The sequence below is a fragment of the Cyprinodon tularosa genome, unplaced genomic scaffold, assembly GCF_016077235.1.
Source record: "Cyprinodon tularosa strain WSP-4 unplaced genomic scaffold, ASM1607723v1 ctg353, whole genome shotgun sequence".
Lineage (NCBI taxonomy): Eukaryota > Metazoa > Chordata > Actinopteri > Cyprinodontiformes > Cyprinodontidae > Cyprinodon > Cyprinodon tularosa.
The window spans coordinates 301,555-320,699 of NW_024039067.1; the positions used below are offsets into that span (position 1 = coordinate 301,555).

A 19,145-nucleotide genomic window follows, 5' to 3' on the forward strand; every position below is an offset into this window, starting at 1 on the left:
AAAAGTCAGAATTCTGAGATTAAAGTCAGGATTCTGAGATTAAAGACAAAATTCTGAGATTAAAGACAGAATTGGGAGAAAAAAGTCAGAATTCTGAGATTAAAGTGAGGATTTCTGATATTAAAGACAAAATTCTGAGATTAAAGACAGAATTGGGAGAAAAAAGTCAGAATTCTGAGATTAAAGACAGAATTGGGAGAAAAAACGTCAGAATTGGGAGAAAAAAGTCAGAATTCTGAGAATAAAGTCAGGATTCTGAGATTAAAGTTAAAATTCTGAGATTAAAGACACAATTGGGAGAAAAAGTATGAATTCTGATAAAGAAGTCCGAATTCTGATTTTTTTTTTCTCATCCTATACTGAAATAAAATTTTAAAATCAGTTAACCTTTTTTATTTTTTCTGTGTACCTAATCCTCTTCCGTACTATTGACAGAAAGTTCTGACTTACCCAATGACAAAATATGCCAATTGTTTTATTGATTTATTTTTTCAGTCACTTAAACATTTGAAAAATTCCAAGCTGATCATAAAGCTGTTTACATTTCTTGGACTGGGTGGAGGGAGAGGGCCGTTATCGCGTTGAAGTCACGCGATTTCCGTTTACCGTTCAGGTGCGCGGTGGGAATTGTAGTTCTTTTGAAGCTCCTAACGGTGGAAGCGCATGAACCAGAGGAATAGTCTGAACTACAGAAGGACGCGCCGCACAGCGCAGCCGTGGAGCGTTTAACTGGGGTCGGCAAAGCGCATCCAGAGTGATTCCAGGACCCCTGCGGCTGTCGACGGAAACGGGAGGAGATAAACTGAAACCTGGTAAAAGTAGCGCTTATTTTATAACGTTTATTATTCACGTGACAGCCGGAGCGGACACTTTTTATCCGCGCGCACGCAGTCGGTCAAACAAAGCAATGAAGAGACATAAAGAGACAGTTGTCTCCTCTTAGTTGGACTACCGGAGCAACAAGGGGAATAGCTGCTTTTCCCTGCATGCTGCCCCTCACAACGCGGGCTTTAGATAAGTTTAATTGCTTATATAAGTCACTATTGGGTTATAAAATTAGTCACCACTTTGACCAAAGTCGAAATGAGCAGAGAGGATTTCTCGTTGATTCTTTATTTTTAAATGTATTTTTAATTATCTTAACTACCTTCAAAAAGTAAAATATCTGAATGTTTATCACTAAAACTGCAGGTAAATAATATACCCTGCACACCCATAAAGAAAGAAATCAATAATAATAAAATTACACACATGTGTAAATATATTTCCTTAAATGAATTATTGTAAACATGAATACTAACATGTTGTTGTTTTTATTTAGGAAAAAGGGGGATCTAGCTATGGCAGGTTTGTATGCTCATTGAGTTGACATGAATTTCCCAGATTGATAAATGGGTAAGAAATGAGGCTGACAGTGGATCTTTGTTTCCTGTTCCAGAGCGAGTAAATAACTTCCCTCCTTTACCAAAGTTCCTAAGAATAAAGCCATGCTTTTACCAAAACATCGACGAGGAAATCCCTGCTCCTCACAAGCAGCTCGTGCGCAGAGTTTACACACTTTGGATGAGTAAGTAGTTCAGAAACCTTTATCATAAAGAAAACCTTCTTAAAAAAATGTCTTTTCTTAGCTTGAAATCACTCATTTCCTCCCATCCTTTTCCTGTCTGGTCTTCAGTGTATTCGGCCACGCTGTGCATAAATGTCATCTCATGCATTGCTTGGTGGGCTGGAGGGGGAAGTGCCACAAACTTTGGTTTCTCCCTGCTCTGGCTCCTTCTCTTCAGCCCCTGCAGTTACACATGTTGGTTCAGACCACTCTACAAAGCTTTCAGGTAAATGGGGCCACTTTTAAATCCAATTAAAACATGTCATGCATTATTTAGAGCTTTAATTTAAACACGAGTGCACTGAGAAATCTGCACGCCAATACGTTTTGCCACAATTGAAGCTTTTCTTTTGCAACCATAACCTCAATGTGTTAATAACGGCTCGGTCTGTTTGCCACCGACCCTGGCCACGAAGAAAAGCATGACCACATTATGCTTCTTCCCCCATCATGTTGCTCCATTAATACGGTGCATTTAAGGTATTGGTTTGTCAGAAATTCTGAGCCATGATTAATGTTTTTAAACCCAACCTTTAGCGCTGTAGCTGCTGTATTTCTTGGTCCCAGTGATGATGGTTGTTCTCCAACGTTGTTTAATAAACCTCTTAGGACTTCTCAGAACAGATGGATGTAAATTAACATTTAATCGGATTAATCGATTATTGAAACAATGGTCAACAAATGTAAAACATGTCTTTAGCTGACAGAGCAACCAGCTTAGAGCAGTAATTATATCAAAATTGTAATAAAATATATAAAGACTTTGCATTTTTTGTCAATCAATATGCTCTACTCAGTGCAAAACTTTCAGTTTCACCTGGTTTATTTTGTAAAAAACCTTCTTTAGCAACCTTTGGCTATCCGATTATTAATCGATTAATCAAAAAAATAATTGACAGATGAATCGATTAGCAAAATAATTGTTAGTTGCAGCTCTAATGTAAATAGTGGAGCGAATAACATTTTCTTTAGGCTTAATGTAATCAAATAGACTGCATAAAACGCGCCGTTTAGAAAAAAGTTTCAGATCTAATTCAAACATTGTTAATGGTTTAAATGTGATACACTGTGATGAAACTCAAAATGTGTGATTAAGTTTTTCATAATTTAATTTTGATTAGTGATACATTTTAGATATTCAGTCGGTGGTTCAGTCCAAAAAAAACAAAATCTTATGTGATGTTTTTTATGCGATGTAGTCAAAGGAGATCTTTACTTTCGATTTAAATGTGCAGCCTGTTTTTTTTCCACTCTTTTTGTTGATAGGATCAGTTTGCATGGTATCACTGGTCCATCTAAAATGTTTGCAGTGAGAAAAAGAATGAAACAAATGTAGGTTGACCGTGTCTTTTCTCATGTTATCCACAGGGCTGATAGCTCCTTCAACTTCATGGCCTTCTTCTTCATCTTTTTCCTTCAGTGTGTTTTGGCCCTTATCCAGACTATAGGCATCTCTGGATGGGGAACATGGTGAGTCTGAACTGAAGCAATTTTACAGTATGTCCTTTTATATTAGCCTGTTGTTGCTGTTTTTATTTCATTGTCTTAAATGATCTTAAAGACTTTTTCTACACAAGTAGAAGGGAACGATGCTTCTAAGGCACATGCATTTATACTATTATGTTATAAAGTAGTTTGCTTAATAGATTGAACTTGTTCAGATGTGTCTTTAGTGTTATGTGCTGTGTTGCGGTGTTAGGCCTTTATGCTCCAGGTTTGTTGTGCCGTTATTGTCCTGATATTTAATGTGTAAACACCAGAGTGTAGACAAGGTGAGGAATTAAAGGTTAAGGATCAGTGTTTTAGGTATAAGTTCTAATTTTATCTGATTATTTATGTATTTGTTTTGCATGTAGGGATGAATCTTATGAAATACTGCAGAAATATCAGTAGAAACAGACTTATTTACAGCAGCCTAAATTGTCACAGTCCTTTCAGCAGCAGCGCTCAATAATACAAACACTCAGCCCCTCCCCTCCATGCAGTCGCTCACCTGACTAAAACAATGTGCTGCTGCTGGAAATTTTAAACGCTGCTTACAGGCAAGTTTAGCATAGGGAAAAAAGAAAAATCACTAACTCAACCTATTTTAGCAGAAGGGCAAACACAGATGTTAGGTTAGGTTAGCTTTTCATAATAAAAAGAAATTCATATTAAAATAAAAACAAGCCTTTGATGTATCTTGAATGTACAATTGAGTACAATAAAGAGCTCAAAACGGCACATTAGCTACAGACCCCCCCCCCCCCCCATCCCCCCCACCTGCTTTATACAGAGAAAACTCCAGGTATTCGGCCACTTTCTGTACTATCTTAAGACAATCTGAACCACAGAAACAGCCTGATAATAATAACAGCGCAATTTCTGAGAAGATAAATATTTATAGGGCTGGTTTAACACCAGTAACTGCTATATGTCCAAGTTCAGATTGTAAGGCTGATTTGAAGGATCAATTCAAATGAGAAACCAGTGACGTGTGTGTAACAGTGCATGGATATGGAAGTAAATATGTGCCACTGGGATTTAAATAAAAAATGTCACTGAAATATAAATGTTGTATGTTTGTACTTAATCTTTCTGTGTTAAAATACACTACCGTTCAAAAGTTTGGGGTCACCCAAACAATTTTGTATTTTCCTGAAAAGTCACACTTATTCACCACCATATGTTGTGAAAAGAATAGAAAATACAGTAAAGACATTTACAAGGTTAGAAATAATGATTTGTATTTGAAATAAGATTTTTTTTTTTTTACATCAAACTTTGCTTTCGTCAAAAATCCTACATTTGCAGCAATTACAGCATTGCTGACCTTTGGCATTCTAGCTGTTAATTTGTTGAGGTAATCTGGAGAAATTGCAGCTCCCACAAGTTGGATTGGTTGGATGGGCACTTCTTGCGTACCATACGGTCAAGCTGCTCCCACAACAGCTCAATGGGGTTCAGATCTGGTGACTGCGCTGGCCACTCCATTACCCATAGAATACCAGCTGCCTGCTTCTGCTCTAAATAGTTCTGCACAATTTGGAGGTGTGTTTAGGGTCATTGTCCTGTTGTAGGATGAAATTGTATCCAATCAAGCAGTGTCCACTGGGTATGGCATGGCGTTGCAAAATGCAGTGATAGCCTTCCTTATTCAGAATCCCTTTTACCCTGTACAAATCTCCCACCTTACCAGCACCAAAGCAACCCCAGACAATCACATTACCTCCACCATGCTTAACAGATGGCGTCAGGCATTCTTCCAGCATCTTTTCATTTGTTCTGTGTCTCACAAACGTTCTTCTTTGTGATCAAAACACCTCAAACTTGGATTCATCCGTCCACAACACTTTTTCCAGTCTTGCTTTTTCCAATGTCTGTGTTCTTTTGCCCATCTTGTCTTTTTCTTTTATTGGCCAGTCTCAGATATGGCTTTTTCTTTGCCATTCTGCCCTGAAGCCCAGAATCATGCAGCCGCCTCTTCACTGTAGATGTTGACACTGGTGTTTTGCGGGTACTATTTAATAAAGATGCCATTTGGGGACCTGTGAGGCGTCTGTTTCTCAAACTAGAGACTCTAATGTACTTATCTTCTTGCTCAGTTGTGCAACGCGGCCTCCCACTTCCTTTTCTACTCTGGTTAGAGCCTGTTTGTGCTGTCCTCTGAAGAGAGTAGTACACACCGTTGTCGGAAATCTTCAATTTCTTAGCAATTTCTCTCATGGAATAGCCTTAATTTCGAAGAACAAGAATAGACTGTCGAGTTTCAGATGAAGGTTCTCTTTTTCTGGCCATTTTGAGCGTTTAATTGACCCCACAAATGTGATGCTCCAGAAACTCAATCTGCTCATAGGAAGGTCAGTTTTGTAGCTTCTGTAACGAGCTAAACTGTTTTCAGATGTGTGAACATGATTGCACAAGGGTTTTCTAATCATCAATTAGCCTTCTGACCAATGAGCAAACACATTGTACCATTAGAACACTGGACTGATAGTTGCTGGAAATGGGCCTCTATACACCTATTTAGATATTACACCAAAAACCAGACATTTGCAGCTAGAATAGTCATTTACCACATTAGCAATGAATAGAGTGTATTTCTTTATAGTTAAGACTAGTTTTAGGATACAAGATACCCAAGAACCCACGATTAATGTATTTAGGCTGGCTGGAGAGTGAAGGAATACACCGGAAAGACATTTATCTTCTCAAAATCTTGATAGTGGCAGCTAAAAAAGCGATTACCAGAAAATGGTTTAAAAGTGACCCTCCACACCTGACGCAATGGATTTTAATAGTAAATCTTCACGATGGAGGAAATGACCTACCACCTAAGGATCAAGTACAAATACCTGAAAGAACAGTGGAGGAAGTGGTTTGATTACACAAATTGTAAAGGACTGACCCTCAATAAGACTTGAACAACAGATAAAACCTTTTTTTTTTAAGACTTGTGTGACCCCTACATTCACTAAACTCGGACTCTGTTATACCTTTGCTGTATTTTTATCGCCCTTCTCTGTTCATATTCTTTTTTTGTCTGTTTGCTTGTTTTAATGTAAAATAAAACTAAAAATACTAAATAAAAAGTAAAAAAAAAAAAAAAAAAGTTAAGACTAGTTTAAAGTTAACTTCATTCAAAAGTACAGTCCTTTTCTTCAAAAATAAGCACATTTCAATGTGACCCCAAACATTTGAACGGTAGTGTATATTCAGAAAACCTTTTCAGCCTAAAAAAAAAATCATTGTCACTATATCTATATAGTTGAAATTGTGTTTGTTATTTTCAAGCTAAAAATTCACATTACTATTTCAGTTAATACATTTTCAATACCAGTTTTTTTTTTCAGTTTTACTTTTCACTGTTAAAAAAAGCAGCATATAAAAAATTCAGTGTTTAAGGTTCACATTACTGGAACCTTAAACACCCACATTAAATAACATACAAATAACCACAATAACCAAGTATATAAACCCCCCAAATGTATATAAATGACAAAAAAAATCTAATAACTTAAAAGAGTAAATTTAGTAAATGCAAAACAAAAGCAAAGATTAACTATAAAGCTACAAATGGCAAAATATAAGGTCAATCTCGGTTGGCGGTTTTTGAAAAACACGGCTAGCTGCTTTAAGCCTTCAGGTGACCGGCCTACCAGAACAATAAAATGCTTCTTGCTTCACTAAAACTGCTAAAAAATGATGACCATGTGAATATTTTAATTAACTTAACAATAGTAGCTTAGCATTCCTTGTTAGATTTCTGAACTGAATAGACTATCTTGTGAGGACCTTCTGGGCGCCATGCCTTGGAACATCAGACACCACCCAGATGTGGCTGCTTGGGGAGTTTCATGGTTTTCTTTTATGCCCTGGTGTGTCTGTCTTGGACTTTGTTCATTTTTTTTATTTTCCATGAAAAACACATCTATTACAAGAACAGCAGAGCACTGTGTTGAATTATTGTAAAATGTACAATTTTGATATCAGAATCAGAATAAGATGGGTTTTTTTTGTTTTTTCAAACCCAACCCAAAAAATAAACGCATCCAACATTAAAGGGGTCATAGAATGATTATATAGGGTATTTGCTGCTGGTCCTTAAGGTCTCTGAATAGACATTAAATTGGTTGGGCTGAAAATGGCATATTTGCTGTTCCATGAGCCCTAATAGAAGCCTGGTTAAAACACCTAGAATGAAATGGCAGGTTTTCTTCCTTTTATGGAAAACAAGCCCAGAATCAAATAAGGCAACATCCCCGAAGTTTAGAATTGTGAGATCTGCAGAGAAAGGAGGTGTCGATGGGGTTTCAACTTCTCTGTACGTCAATTTCACCCACTGAACTATTGTTATTCATGGTTGACAATGTAAATTTGGTTTTGCATTATATAACCCCTTTAAAGCTTGAGAAGTTTACATAATTTTAACCTTTTGCTTTTGCACCTTTATTTCCTCAGCCATAGATCCACTTCACTCTGATTTAATGTTTAATCTCCACACTACCTCCACATCACGTATTGCTGTCATTGGCTTTAATACATGTTCAGCATTAAGCATGTTCCCACTGCCAGTCCAGACTAGTTGAAAGAGCTGCTTGTGACACATGCTTGTGATTACTGATCACTCGTGGTTTTAATAAGTCAGAGTTATTTGATTATCAGTCAGCTGTGTGTCACTGCATCTCGCTTAATGGCTCATGTTGGTTGTAAATTCTGTGTGCACTGTCTGATACACTAACTCGTACTACTTCCATGTCATCCTCACCAACACATCAAAGCGGCTGGATCGCCACAGTGATGTTTTTCAGCTACAATGTGGGCTCCGCTATAGTGATGCTTATTACAACTCTGCTCTTCACTGTGGTGACCGTATTAATGGCAGTGGTTCTTCTTAAGGTGAGTGTACATTAGCTAAAAAAAAAAAAAGGTTTAACAATAAAATGTGTTTTTTCTTTGATTTTTTTACAAAAGCTCCATAGCAGTGAAAATCATTTTGCCCCTTTAAGGATTTATTCTGTTTTTGCTTTATTGTCAATCCCTAATATTTCAGCTATTTAAACAAGTTCTAATATCGGGTATAGAGTTAATACAAAAAGCAACTGTCCAATAATACATTTTTTGATTAGGAGTAAAATCCTACATCGGAGTATTTGGGCCAGGCTAGAGATTTTTTTAAATATGAAAATAAAATCATAACATAATGAGAATAATGTTGTAACATTATAAAGTCATAATACTACGAGAATAGTCATAATACTATGAGAATAAATTTGTACATTGCAAGAATAAAGTCATACATTACGAGAATTAAGTCGTACATTACGAGAATAAAGTCACAATACTACGAGAATAAAGTCGTACATTACGGGAATAAAGTAAAAAAAATTCTTCGAGAATTCATAATACTGTGAGAATAGTCATAATACTGTCAGAATAAGTTCAGACATTACGAGAATAAAATCGTAACTTACGAGAATAAAATCGTAACTTATGACAATAAAGTCGTTACTTACGAGAATAAAGTCACAATACTACGAGAAGTCGTACATTACAAGAATAAAGTCACAATACTACGAGAATGAAGTCGTACATTACTAGAATAAAGTCACAATACTACGAGAGTAACATCGTACATTACGAGAATAAAGTAAAAAAATTCTTCGAGAATTTATAATACTGCGAGAATAGTCATAATACAGCGAGAATAAGGTCACACATTACGAGAATAAAGTCATATTATGAGAATAAAGTTATAAAATACTTTGAGAATAGTCATAATACTGCAAGAATAAAGTCCTACATTACGAGAATAAAGTAAAAAAAATTCTTGGAGAATTTATAATACTGCGAGAATAGTCAGAATACTGTGAGAATAAGGTCACACATTACGAGAATAAAGTTATAAAATACTTTGAGAATAGTCATAATACTGCGAGAATAAGGTTGTACATTACAATGATAAAGTCATATTACGAGAACAAGGTCATACATTACAAGAATAAAGCCACAACACTATGAGAAAAGTCATATTATAAGAATACAAGAAGTAGTATTACGACTACAAGAATGAAGTCGTAATACTACGAGAATAAAGTCATCATACCACAACCCATTTCAGAAAGAAAGCTTTGAGCTCCGACCAGAATATGACAGCCGACCATCTCCACCAAACAGCAACATGAGTCCACTTTGTCTTAGACTTGCTACTAATTATTTGATGCTGCGCTAAAAGACTTGATATATTCCTTATTTGTGAAACCGATGCCAAAGTATAACTTCACATGATCCTCGACATTACTCATTTTAGGGAAGACGGTGCTTCTTGTAAGAGCTGTCATAAAATACATTTTTTTTCTCTTAATACTGTTCTCACAGGGTTGCCGCTTTATTCTCATAATATTGCGACTTTATTCTCATTAATAAAACATGAAAAATCTCTAGCCTGACCCTAATAATCTGTCGTACTATCCAAGCCAACCTGGCTCTCTTTGAAAAAGTTTTTTGTTAACTTTGTTTAATCTTAAATTAGCTGTGATTAACTACAACTTTTAAAACGCTTAGCTTGATTTTTAAGCTAATGATTTACACAGTGCCTCCTTGTTGACTGAAGGATATAAAAAAGCAGCACATCATTTACTGAATATGTATGGGGAAAAAAATTTTTTTTATTTGGAAAAGAAAACTTGCAGCAGTGGTGAACCTTAACCTACAAATTTTGCACTGAACCACTGCAACTTGCACACTGTCTCTTATCCTCTGCACTGTTCACACTTTGACCACTGCTGCACTTTTTGTATTTTTCTATAACTCGTGCCATTTGAAATATCAATGCAACGTTCATAAGCTGTATGTAACGCAATTTCGTTCTGTATGCACCCTGTGCATACAAAATGACAAATAAAGAAGTCTAAGTCTAAGTCAAAGTCCAACAACCCACCTCAGATTCATCCAGGAAGTAAAGGAGGGGAGAAAATGGTCTCCATGTCAGAGTTAAAAAGAGGAGGGGCCTCATGTATGAACATGCAGTCGCACAAAAAACCTGCAGCGCAATAGAAAAGCAAAACACGGCATGTACGAATCTGACCGTTTCATTAGTGTGCGGTAAATTCAGCAAAGTGTGGCAGCAACACAAATGTTATCAATCAAAAAAGCTACTTTCAGTAAAATGAGTCCATTCAGTTTTATTCAACTCCGCCCCCAATAACTGGCTTGTTTTTTTTTGTAATGTCCTGAATATGTTTAAAATTTAATTGTCTCCACATGGTGTGTGTGGTGATTGTTCCTAACAAAGTCATTTATTCACATAAATGATCTTTTTTTTTTTTTTTTAGACTCTATTATTTTTTTGGTTGACAAAATATCCCGGAAGTGTTTGAAAGTTTTTGTGACTGCCTGAAGTTCCCATTGACATGCTTACTTGAGCCACTTTCCCACTGAAAACCAGAGTTTTAACACCCGGTTAACGCGCTAACAGTTTGCGTTTGGCTCTTCTCCTATTTGACTGAAAAGCTGAGTCTGACACCCTGCAGGCAAGCTGCGTTGCCTCTGTCCCCCACTACTGCAGGTCTGATGACGGGATCACGCTGGGTGAGCGAGTGTTGATTATCTCAACAGTTCAAAGAAAATCAGGAAAGTAAACAATGGAGTAGTCGGTGTGCTTTATTGTTTTTCTCTCTTATGTCTGAATCCCGCTCCATGTTTATTGAATGTAAGCAGAGTTGTTTCAGCTGGTTAGATCGGATCGACTGGCGCGGTGTGTTGACGTTCGTACGTTGCATTCAAAGGTATCATGTAATTTAGCGGATCAACTTGGCCCTGGGTTTCCCACAGCATGCCCATCAGAGCAGAGGCGATTCCCACTGCCACTAAAAGCCGATTGTTCCTGGGAATGGTCACCTCATGGGGGTTTTCCGCCACTCTTTGTGGCGGAACGAAGGTGTTTTTTATGTACGTTATCAAAAATGCACACACCAGAATAATAAAAGCAAACATATTTTGCAGACACGTTTCAACATTTTAACTTAATTTAGGCGTTAATGAACTATTTCATTGGAGTGATCATGGAGCTCTGCATCAGCTGCGCTGTGTCTGTTTCCCTGCCAGCTCCATGATCAGCTTCTTTGATTGGTTGATGTGGCGCATCGAGCAGCAAAAGGTCAATTTTTCTAACTCCAGAATCTGCTGCTTGTGCAGCGCGTCAGTTGCTCAGAAGCTCATGAGGCGCTGTTGCAGCTGCTTCGATGCATCAAGATGCGCTGCTCCTGCAGCTTGAAACTCGCTGCAGGACCTTTTGACTTTGCATGTAAACTAACCGCCTCTGCTGCTTCAGCAGCTTGCGGTCTGAACGTAGTTTTTTTGCCAGTGGGAAGAGAAAATGTATTATGAAATTCAGGCAGGATTGAGATGAGTCTGCAATAAAGATGCACACACAGAACACAAACTGTTTCTGCTAGAGTAAAATGTGTCATTTTATTCCGCCACAGAAAACAGCAAAGCAAGCACATCAATCAAGGCACGGTGCTGAATACAAATTATATTGTCTCAATACAGTTTATATTGTCCCCCTACCGTGACACAAGGATCGGAGGGCCGGTCGATCCCGGCAGGCCAGCAACCCGTGCAGCTAGGCGTCTGTACGCAACCCTAGCAGACCCCGCCAGTGCCAACCGCCATCCATCATTTATGCCAAACTTCAAAGGAAAATCTTTCACCCAATCAGGAAAAGTGATTGCTCCCTCTTACGCCTGGAGCGCATGATTACAGAAACCAAAATATGGAACGGGCACCCCCGAACCCGAAACCACCCAGGGCTCGTTGACAGCCGAAACCAAAAACATTATTACATCATGGTCAAAGCCTGGTACCGAGAGCTGGTAATAAGAGTGCTTCATTTGTGATACAAAACTTGTATGATTGTCAAAGAACCTAAAATATAAAACCTAAAAATATCTGAACCAAATGCTTATTGTTAGCAGTGTCGACCCATGTTTGAAAAACACACGTTAACCTGCTATTTTCAATGGGAAAGAGGCATATCACTATAAACGGAGAGATTATTTCTTTCCCTTAGTTTTGATGATTCTGTCATGCAGCTAATGACAGAAAATTTAGTCAATCACAAGCCTTGGATGTAGAATTTTACATACAGAAACACTTTTTTTTTCTTGCATTCATAATCATGGAAAAGCAAGAAAATAAGACATCTTTACAGCATAAAGTTTCTGACACCTTTCACAATGCAGGTGACCACAAGGAGTCGCTGCTGTTCTTAGATATTTGTATCCAAGCAGATATTCCTGATCCTAATCTAAGGAAAAACATTTTCAAGATTGACATGTCATGCTTCTGGATCATAGCCAGCTTTAAATTGGTAAAATGACAACAAAAGAAAAAAATGGTAATTTAGGGCAACCATTTGATAAAATTATAAGGTATTTTCTCGAAATCTAAAGTGTCTCAGTGTGGGGTGTAGTCCTCTGGATGGCGTGCTTGATGCGTCTCCAAATGAATCCATGCTGTGAAGATGGCTTCATGGAGAACATCAGCGGTCTGCATCACATGAATGCGCAGCATGATCTAATAGACCTGCTGAGAGACTCTGCCTCCACCTCACAAATGGTTTTTGTTTTTTCCCTGAGACGCTGAGTTTAGGGTTTCCACCCATTAGCTGTAAACTACATGTAAATTACCAAAAATAAAACCTGAATCTATATCACAGATTAAACTGTTTGTGACAGTTTCTTTTTTTAAATGCATCACTAGAGTAATGTAACTTTTTGAAGTTATTCTTCTTCATAGAGATCATGTCCCTGTACCTCATGTTTTCATGTCACAGGTGCACAGGCTGTACCGTGGCGGCGGTGGCAGCATGGAGCGCGCTCAGGAAGAGTGGAGCAGCGGGCTGTGGAAGAGTGCACCGGTGAGGGAAGCAGGGTTCAACGCCGTCGCTCAGACCGCCCAAGGCCCGACTCTGCCTCAGTACCCCACCTCTGTGCCCAGTTACCCAGATGACAGCCAGTGGTGATGGCTGGGAAATTCCTCTAGGGGGAGACAAACCATTGGTCATTTCTACATTGCTGACAAAAGCACTTCAAAATGCAGCATTTCAGATCAGAGATGGGGGGGGATTATTTTTTTTTTCATTTGATTAAAGGAGAGATTGGCTAATAAAGATTTTTTTTTTTTTTATTAGAAAGTTTTTGTCATCAAAAGAAGCTAAAATGTTTTGACGGTCTTAAAAAAATTGCCATTCTTTTTTTGACTTTGTTTACATAAAGTTAATAAAAAATAGACTTATGTGGAAAGAAAAAAAACTGGATTGCTTAAATGATTGCAGAACACTTTAAATGTGTGCCTTATGGATCTGTGTAGTGCTAGGTTTTTGTTTTTTTACAAAGCAGCATGCTACACTATGCAGCATGAGTTGTTTTTTATTTCAGAATAAGTTTTAGTTTGATGCTTTAATGCTTTCTCTGCCTTCCCACAGAGCGCATTATTGTTGCAGGTTTTGCATGTTGGAAAAAGTCTCCAGCTTGGCTTGCGCCTTAACAGAAGCTTTTGCTTGCATTTTTGTTTAACTAATCTTATGCTTCAGTGAAGCAACTTTTCTGTTTGATACCCGACTGAGCACTAATACGCCAAAACGCTTACCTCCTCCCATTACGTCTCCATTTAAAAAGTCGCACCCAAACTTGCATTGTGCCACAGAATGTTTTGTTCTAAAGCTAATCTGTTGCTTTCAGTGGATGAAAGCACGTATCTGCTGCCGAAACGATCGTTTAATTTTCGTATGATTGCTTATTGAGAACAGTAAGCTTGCATGGAGCCACTAATACTTTCAGCTGATATCTTGCCATTAGACATACCCAGACTGAAATATGCACGTATCGATGGATTACCGGCTGTCCGGTTTTGTGTTCTACTTGATTTTTGCCATTCCAATTCTACCTGCTTTTTATGTGAGAAATCAAACTCTAATCATGGGCCTGTTAAAGCTTGTCTGAAGTTTTAATCACATAAAAAAAATGTGCCTGCATTGTAGATTTGACATTTTATTTGCCTTTCTGATATAAAGTGTCCTTCAGGGCCGACTGCCAAATGTTTTAAATCTTCTGTATTTAGTTTCTGAAAATGAAGTGGTCCTGTGAAAGAATACATATTGCAAGATTTCAATAAATGACTTTATTTACACTGTGTTTGGATTATTTCACCATAAAACACACGTTCTGACATTTTTCCTCAAGTAGCTTGTATTGAATCAGTTTGGTGATAACATAAATCTTGCCACTGCTGGAAAAAAAAAAACACTTTAGCAGATTCTCACATTAACTTTATCCTACTTCTCCGAACGGGGCGAGTCTTTAAACATAAACGTCAGAATATTCTATCTAGCAGAAAATAATGCACTAGATAGTAAGTAAAAGAACATTGATTGAAGTGTATATATATATATAGGCTATTTGTATTTTATCCTCATGGAGAAAAGCGAAGACGGAAGCTGGATGGAGCCAAATATGTGGCTATACTGGTAGAAACCTGCAAAAGGGTAAAAACATCTTACAATTAAGGTCCTGGCTTTTATTTTTAGCACAGAAACACGCAGTCAGGGCTTCAATGGAAGAGTTAAAAAGCTGTTTAAGTGTGATTGGTCAATGTTTAGGTCTAAATCGATTAAAGGATGCCTGAGAATTGATGTCTACGAATGTTTGCCATTTTATCTAACTTCACTTGAGCTATTTTGCAAAAGAGAATGGCCAAACAGTTTAGTCTAGATATTCAAGCTGGTTGTGATCTAACTTGTGCTGCAACTAATGATTATTTTGCATATTGATTAATCTGTTGATTATTTTTTGATTAATAATTAGCAAGAGATTACTTAAAGTAGCTTACTGAATTAAACCAGATGAAACTAAACCTTTTCCCCTTGAGGAGTTCTGGAAAGAAGATATTGACAGATAGGAAATATATGTATCTAAAATGCAAAATGTTTACATAGTTTGTGTTGGCTCGCTCTCTCAGCTAAAGGCCTGTTTTAGAGCCTCTTTTACTCCAGCTAACTATTAATTACTGAATAAGTTGACGACTAATTCAATAATCGATTAATCACAATAATTGTTTCAGCCCTAGATCTACCCATAAATAAATTTCAAAAAGGTGGCTCTTTATTTTCTCAGTCCTGAATAAAAATTCTGATTTTAAGAAAGAAATTTTTCCAAAACCAAGCATTCCATTATTATGCACTACCTGCATCGATCTGTCATAAAATCCAATGAAATGTGAGTTTTTCACTAGTAAAATTCTTTTATCATTGTATTTTGAAATAAGCCAATTTCATTGAAACCTTTCAGTTAGAAGTAGTGTTATTCTGTCTTTCCAAGCCTTGTGGCATTAGCATTAATTATCTAAAAAAAGATTATTGAAATAATACATGTATGCATCAGCAGTATTATTTTTTCCATCTGCCCAGGAGCAGTTTTCATCCCTAATTATGTACATGACAACTTCTTTATACCACAGTGATAAATATTTGATGAGACTCTCATTGCATCCCTTTCATATCAACACTGGTATGAGATGAAGCAAAGGATGGTTTCTGGCGTAGGTGTTGATGGAAGTGTGAAAAACTTTTTCTATGGGTTGAGATCAATGAGCTGTGAGCTCTGTTATGTTTCCCTACATTTCAACATTCTCAGTAAGAAAGAAACCCAAAAGTTGTAGATTATGTGAGAAAAATGCAAATATTCACAGATATTCTTTTTTATTTATTTGAACAAAGGCAGCTTTTTTTTCCAGATCACCAAATTTTGACATGCGTTCAACCTTATGGTTATTTTGCGACCCTTAATGTACACCCACACCCCTACATTCCTGCAACAGCTTTATCTTTTTCAGAGCAACGTGGCAGCAGGGATGCCCAGTTCAAGCCTAGAGGAGCGACTGTCCTGCAACCTTTGGATGCATGCCGCTCTCTGACATGCCGGAATCAAACAAGTGGCTCATTACAGCCCGGCTGTTCAGTTTAAGGGCTGCAAAATAGATCAATTTAAGAAGTTACAGCTTAGCAAGTGCTGAGGCTCAGTTGGGCATCTCTGCATCTCTGACTGTAATTATTTAAAATAAAGCTGTTTACCCCAGCATAAAAAAAGGCCCATGCTACACATCATGACCATAACAGTTATATTTTGTTAAAGTGGAAAAGAATTAATGAAATATGGCTTTTGTAAATTCACTAAATTAGTGTTTAAGGTTAAAAAGGAGAGACATATTCACTTTTGCACATCTACCAGGAACATCTGTGGAAGATCTGTGGAAGAATGATCTTACAGCAGGACAGGAAATGTGCTGGGAGGTTGGCCACCGATGTGCGACATATTCAGAGTTAAAAGATGCAGCAAGTTAAAGATGCAAACTCTCAAATAAATATTCCAAACAAAATAGCATTGACTGTACACACATATGTTACACGCACCGTATTCACAAATTACTGTCCTACAAAAATATGAAATATATAAACTGTAAAAAAAAGCATTTTTAGAGCTGGGTTTGACAACTTAAATATCCTTTCCATGGAATATCAGCTGCCTGGAAAAGACTTTGGAAATTCCCCAGGAAAAAATGGATCCCATTTAGTATTCAAAGGTGGATCTCAATAAGTTAGCATATCGGCAAAAAGCTCATTTATTTCAGCAATTCAGTTCCTGAAATATTTTAACCATTTATCTTAGTTATTGATGATTGCAATTCAGAGATATTACCCCGAAATTCAGTTTTTTAAAATTAGAATATTACAAAAAACCAACGAATGGATTATTTTAATACAGAAATATAAGGTTATATCCTTTAAAATTAACGGGAAGGAGGCTCTTTGGACAGTTCTCCAGCAGACAGCCACTGACTGAAGGTAGAGACTGTTTTTTAAAGAGAATGAATGGAAAATTGGGTGGAAGGAAAAAGTGAGGAAAAAAAAGGATAAACAGATAAGCTGAACCAAAAAATAAAATATAACTCAGTATAATATATAATACAGTATAAAATATAATACATTATACAATATGCTTGTAGTATAAATTTCTTATAAATGGATTTTATGGTTTCATCCGCCATATAGATCTATATAGTACATGACTTTGAACTGAAGTGACGTTAATGAACTTTTTGCTGATATTCCAGTTTATTGAGACGTACCAACATAATGTGAAACATGTCCCTCATCAGAAGTACACATGTTGGGGGGGTTATTATTGCACCAGTGCAGAGCTTGGACTGAGGTGTGTGGTCAGCTGAATCAAATCTCTGACTCATCATGGATTAATCCAAGACCCACCAACTTTTCAAGTCTGGCCGAAGGCTGGAAATGGTACGCTCCGTTCCCTTTGAAGTCCTCAGCCGTGTGATTATTGTTGGCAGTGCACGGTCTCCCTGCCTCAGCCTGCAGGAGCTTAATCTCAGAGTTTCTGTTCTGGACTTCCACGTAGTCGTTCGCAGGCCTCTTCTCCTCGGCTCTTTTGGAGCTGTGCACAAAGCTGAAACACTTCCATTGCCCTCGCTTGCAGAACCACAACATGACGCCGATAAGCGAGAGACAGAGCAACGACAGCAGGGCCACAGCCACCTCCAGGCGGCTCAGCTTGCCAGTGTTGCTGTGATTCTCAGACTGCGGCGGGACCTCATTCCTACCGTCCAGCCCTGGCTCAGTTGCAGCCACTGTATAGCCTTGAATAGAGTATTTTGTCACGGTTGTCCCAGGAGAGGGGCTGACAGGGAGCGGGGGCTCAGAGAAAAGCTGTAAATGATAAACCACCATGGTTTTGTTGTACATCCTGCTGTTTATCTGCTCCACTGAGTCACAGACGTACGAGCCTGCGTCTGATACAGACGTGTTCAGGATGAGGAGGCCTCCGCTGTAGACGTAGTATTTGTCGTTAGTTTGAAGCTGAAGGCCAGAGAACCTCCAGTGGACCTTCGCCAGGTTGGAGTGAGGCTGGCAAGGCAGCCGGATGTTGTTCCCTGGAACCAGGTCCAAGTGGACAGCTTCTACCGGATCTATAAACATCACACAAACAGCAGGTTAAATGGAACACCTGCTGATAGAGCTGGTAACTGATGAAGGCTTCCAGTGAACACACCTGGTGAAGGACACTCTGACACGTCCCCATCCTTCAGGCTCTGAACCACAGACTGTGAGTCTGCAGACAATCCGCGGACAGAGCAGCAGCGTTCAGCGGAGGAGTCCCAGGCACAGTAGGGATCCCTGGACAGGATGCAGTCCTCACACGACTGGTGGCGGCTGCAGTCACTGACGGGCAACTGAACGGCGCCAGATTGAGAACCCACATAGATCTGGCCCTTCGGATGTAGAAAAACAGACAAAAATCAATCAAATGTGTTTGGGCTTCATGGATGTACGTTTTTGAAGCGAGCGGCTGTTACCTTGCTGGATGAGAGGCTCAGGCTCCTGATGGCCACGGGGTTTTCATACACCTGGATCTGCTCGATGATGAACATCTCTCCATCAAAGTTCACGGCCTTCTGGATGTAACCATTTTCTGAAATGAAGATAAATCAGAAATCTTTGTAGTTTCTGAGGAAGTTAATATAGCTTTTTAATAAATTTTCATTGCTTTCTGACCTGCGTCTGTTTCTTGCTGTACAGTTCTACCTTTTTTCTTATTATTCAAGTCTTTCATGTACCTGTATGTACCACTAACACAGGACTTTCACCTCTGGGACAATAAATTGTTTATTTGATTCTGTTCTACTCTATGATGATAGACCAAGGCAAATGGTGGATACTTCTTCTGGATATTAAGCAGTGGTGGCGGTCAGAGCCTTCACTGCTGGCCTAAAATCAATCAGAAACACTAACCTACAGTCATAACCTAAACTTTAATTTTCTTTGTTCCAACTGTATTAATTCATTACAAACAATCTGCTCTGTTAATTTTGTAGCGTTTCTCTTGGCTGCGCTGCTTTCATTACATTTATCTGGTTGCTATATCAGAATCAGCAGTGCTAGCTGATGTTACCTTAACAATATTGGTGAGGAACGTTTTCCTCA

The 19,145-nt window shown here is 38.1% G+C and overlaps 2 protein-coding genes across 3 annotated transcripts in view; one reads left to right on the forward strand and one right to left on the reverse strand.

Moving 5' to 3' along the window:
* Positions 1–681: 681 nt before the first annotated feature.
* scamp4 (secretory carrier membrane protein 4) lies at positions 682–14,278 on the forward strand. Of its 2 annotated transcripts, none has more exons than XM_038295360.1 (7): positions 682–812; positions 1,322–1,347; positions 1,439–1,567; positions 1,676–1,832; positions 2,975–3,076; positions 7,867–7,984; positions 12,924–14,278. In XM_038295360.1, the coding sequence occupies exons 2-7, from the start codon at positions 1,341–1,343 to the stop codon at positions 13,110–13,112; spliced, it is 702 nt and encodes a 233-aa protein (XP_038151288.1). In that variant the 5' UTR covers positions 682–812; positions 1,322–1,340; the 3' UTR covers positions 13,113–14,278. The 2 variants fall into 2 exon arrangements, with proteins under 2 accessions (XP_038151288.1, XP_038151289.1); XM_038295361.1 differs by having other exon boundaries at positions 690–818; positions 1,329–1,347; positions 12,924–13,112.
* A 1,550-nt stretch (positions 14,279–15,828) lies between these two features.
* Positions 15,829–19,145, reverse strand: part of si:ch211-129c21.1 (uncharacterized protein LOC563087 homolog) — a 36,698-nt gene continuing 33,381 nt past the window's right edge. Inside the window, exons 12-14 of the mRNA XM_038295326.1 lie at positions 18,518–18,633; positions 18,214–18,433; positions 15,829–18,130 (exon numbers count right to left, since the gene is read on the reverse strand). Of these exons, the coding sequence (XP_038151254.1) occupies positions 17,373–18,130; positions 18,214–18,433; positions 18,518–18,633 (1,094 nt within the window). The 3' untranslated portion in view covers positions 15,829–17,372. The remainder of the gene's footprint in view (positions 18,131–18,213; positions 18,434–18,517; positions 18,634–19,145) is intronic.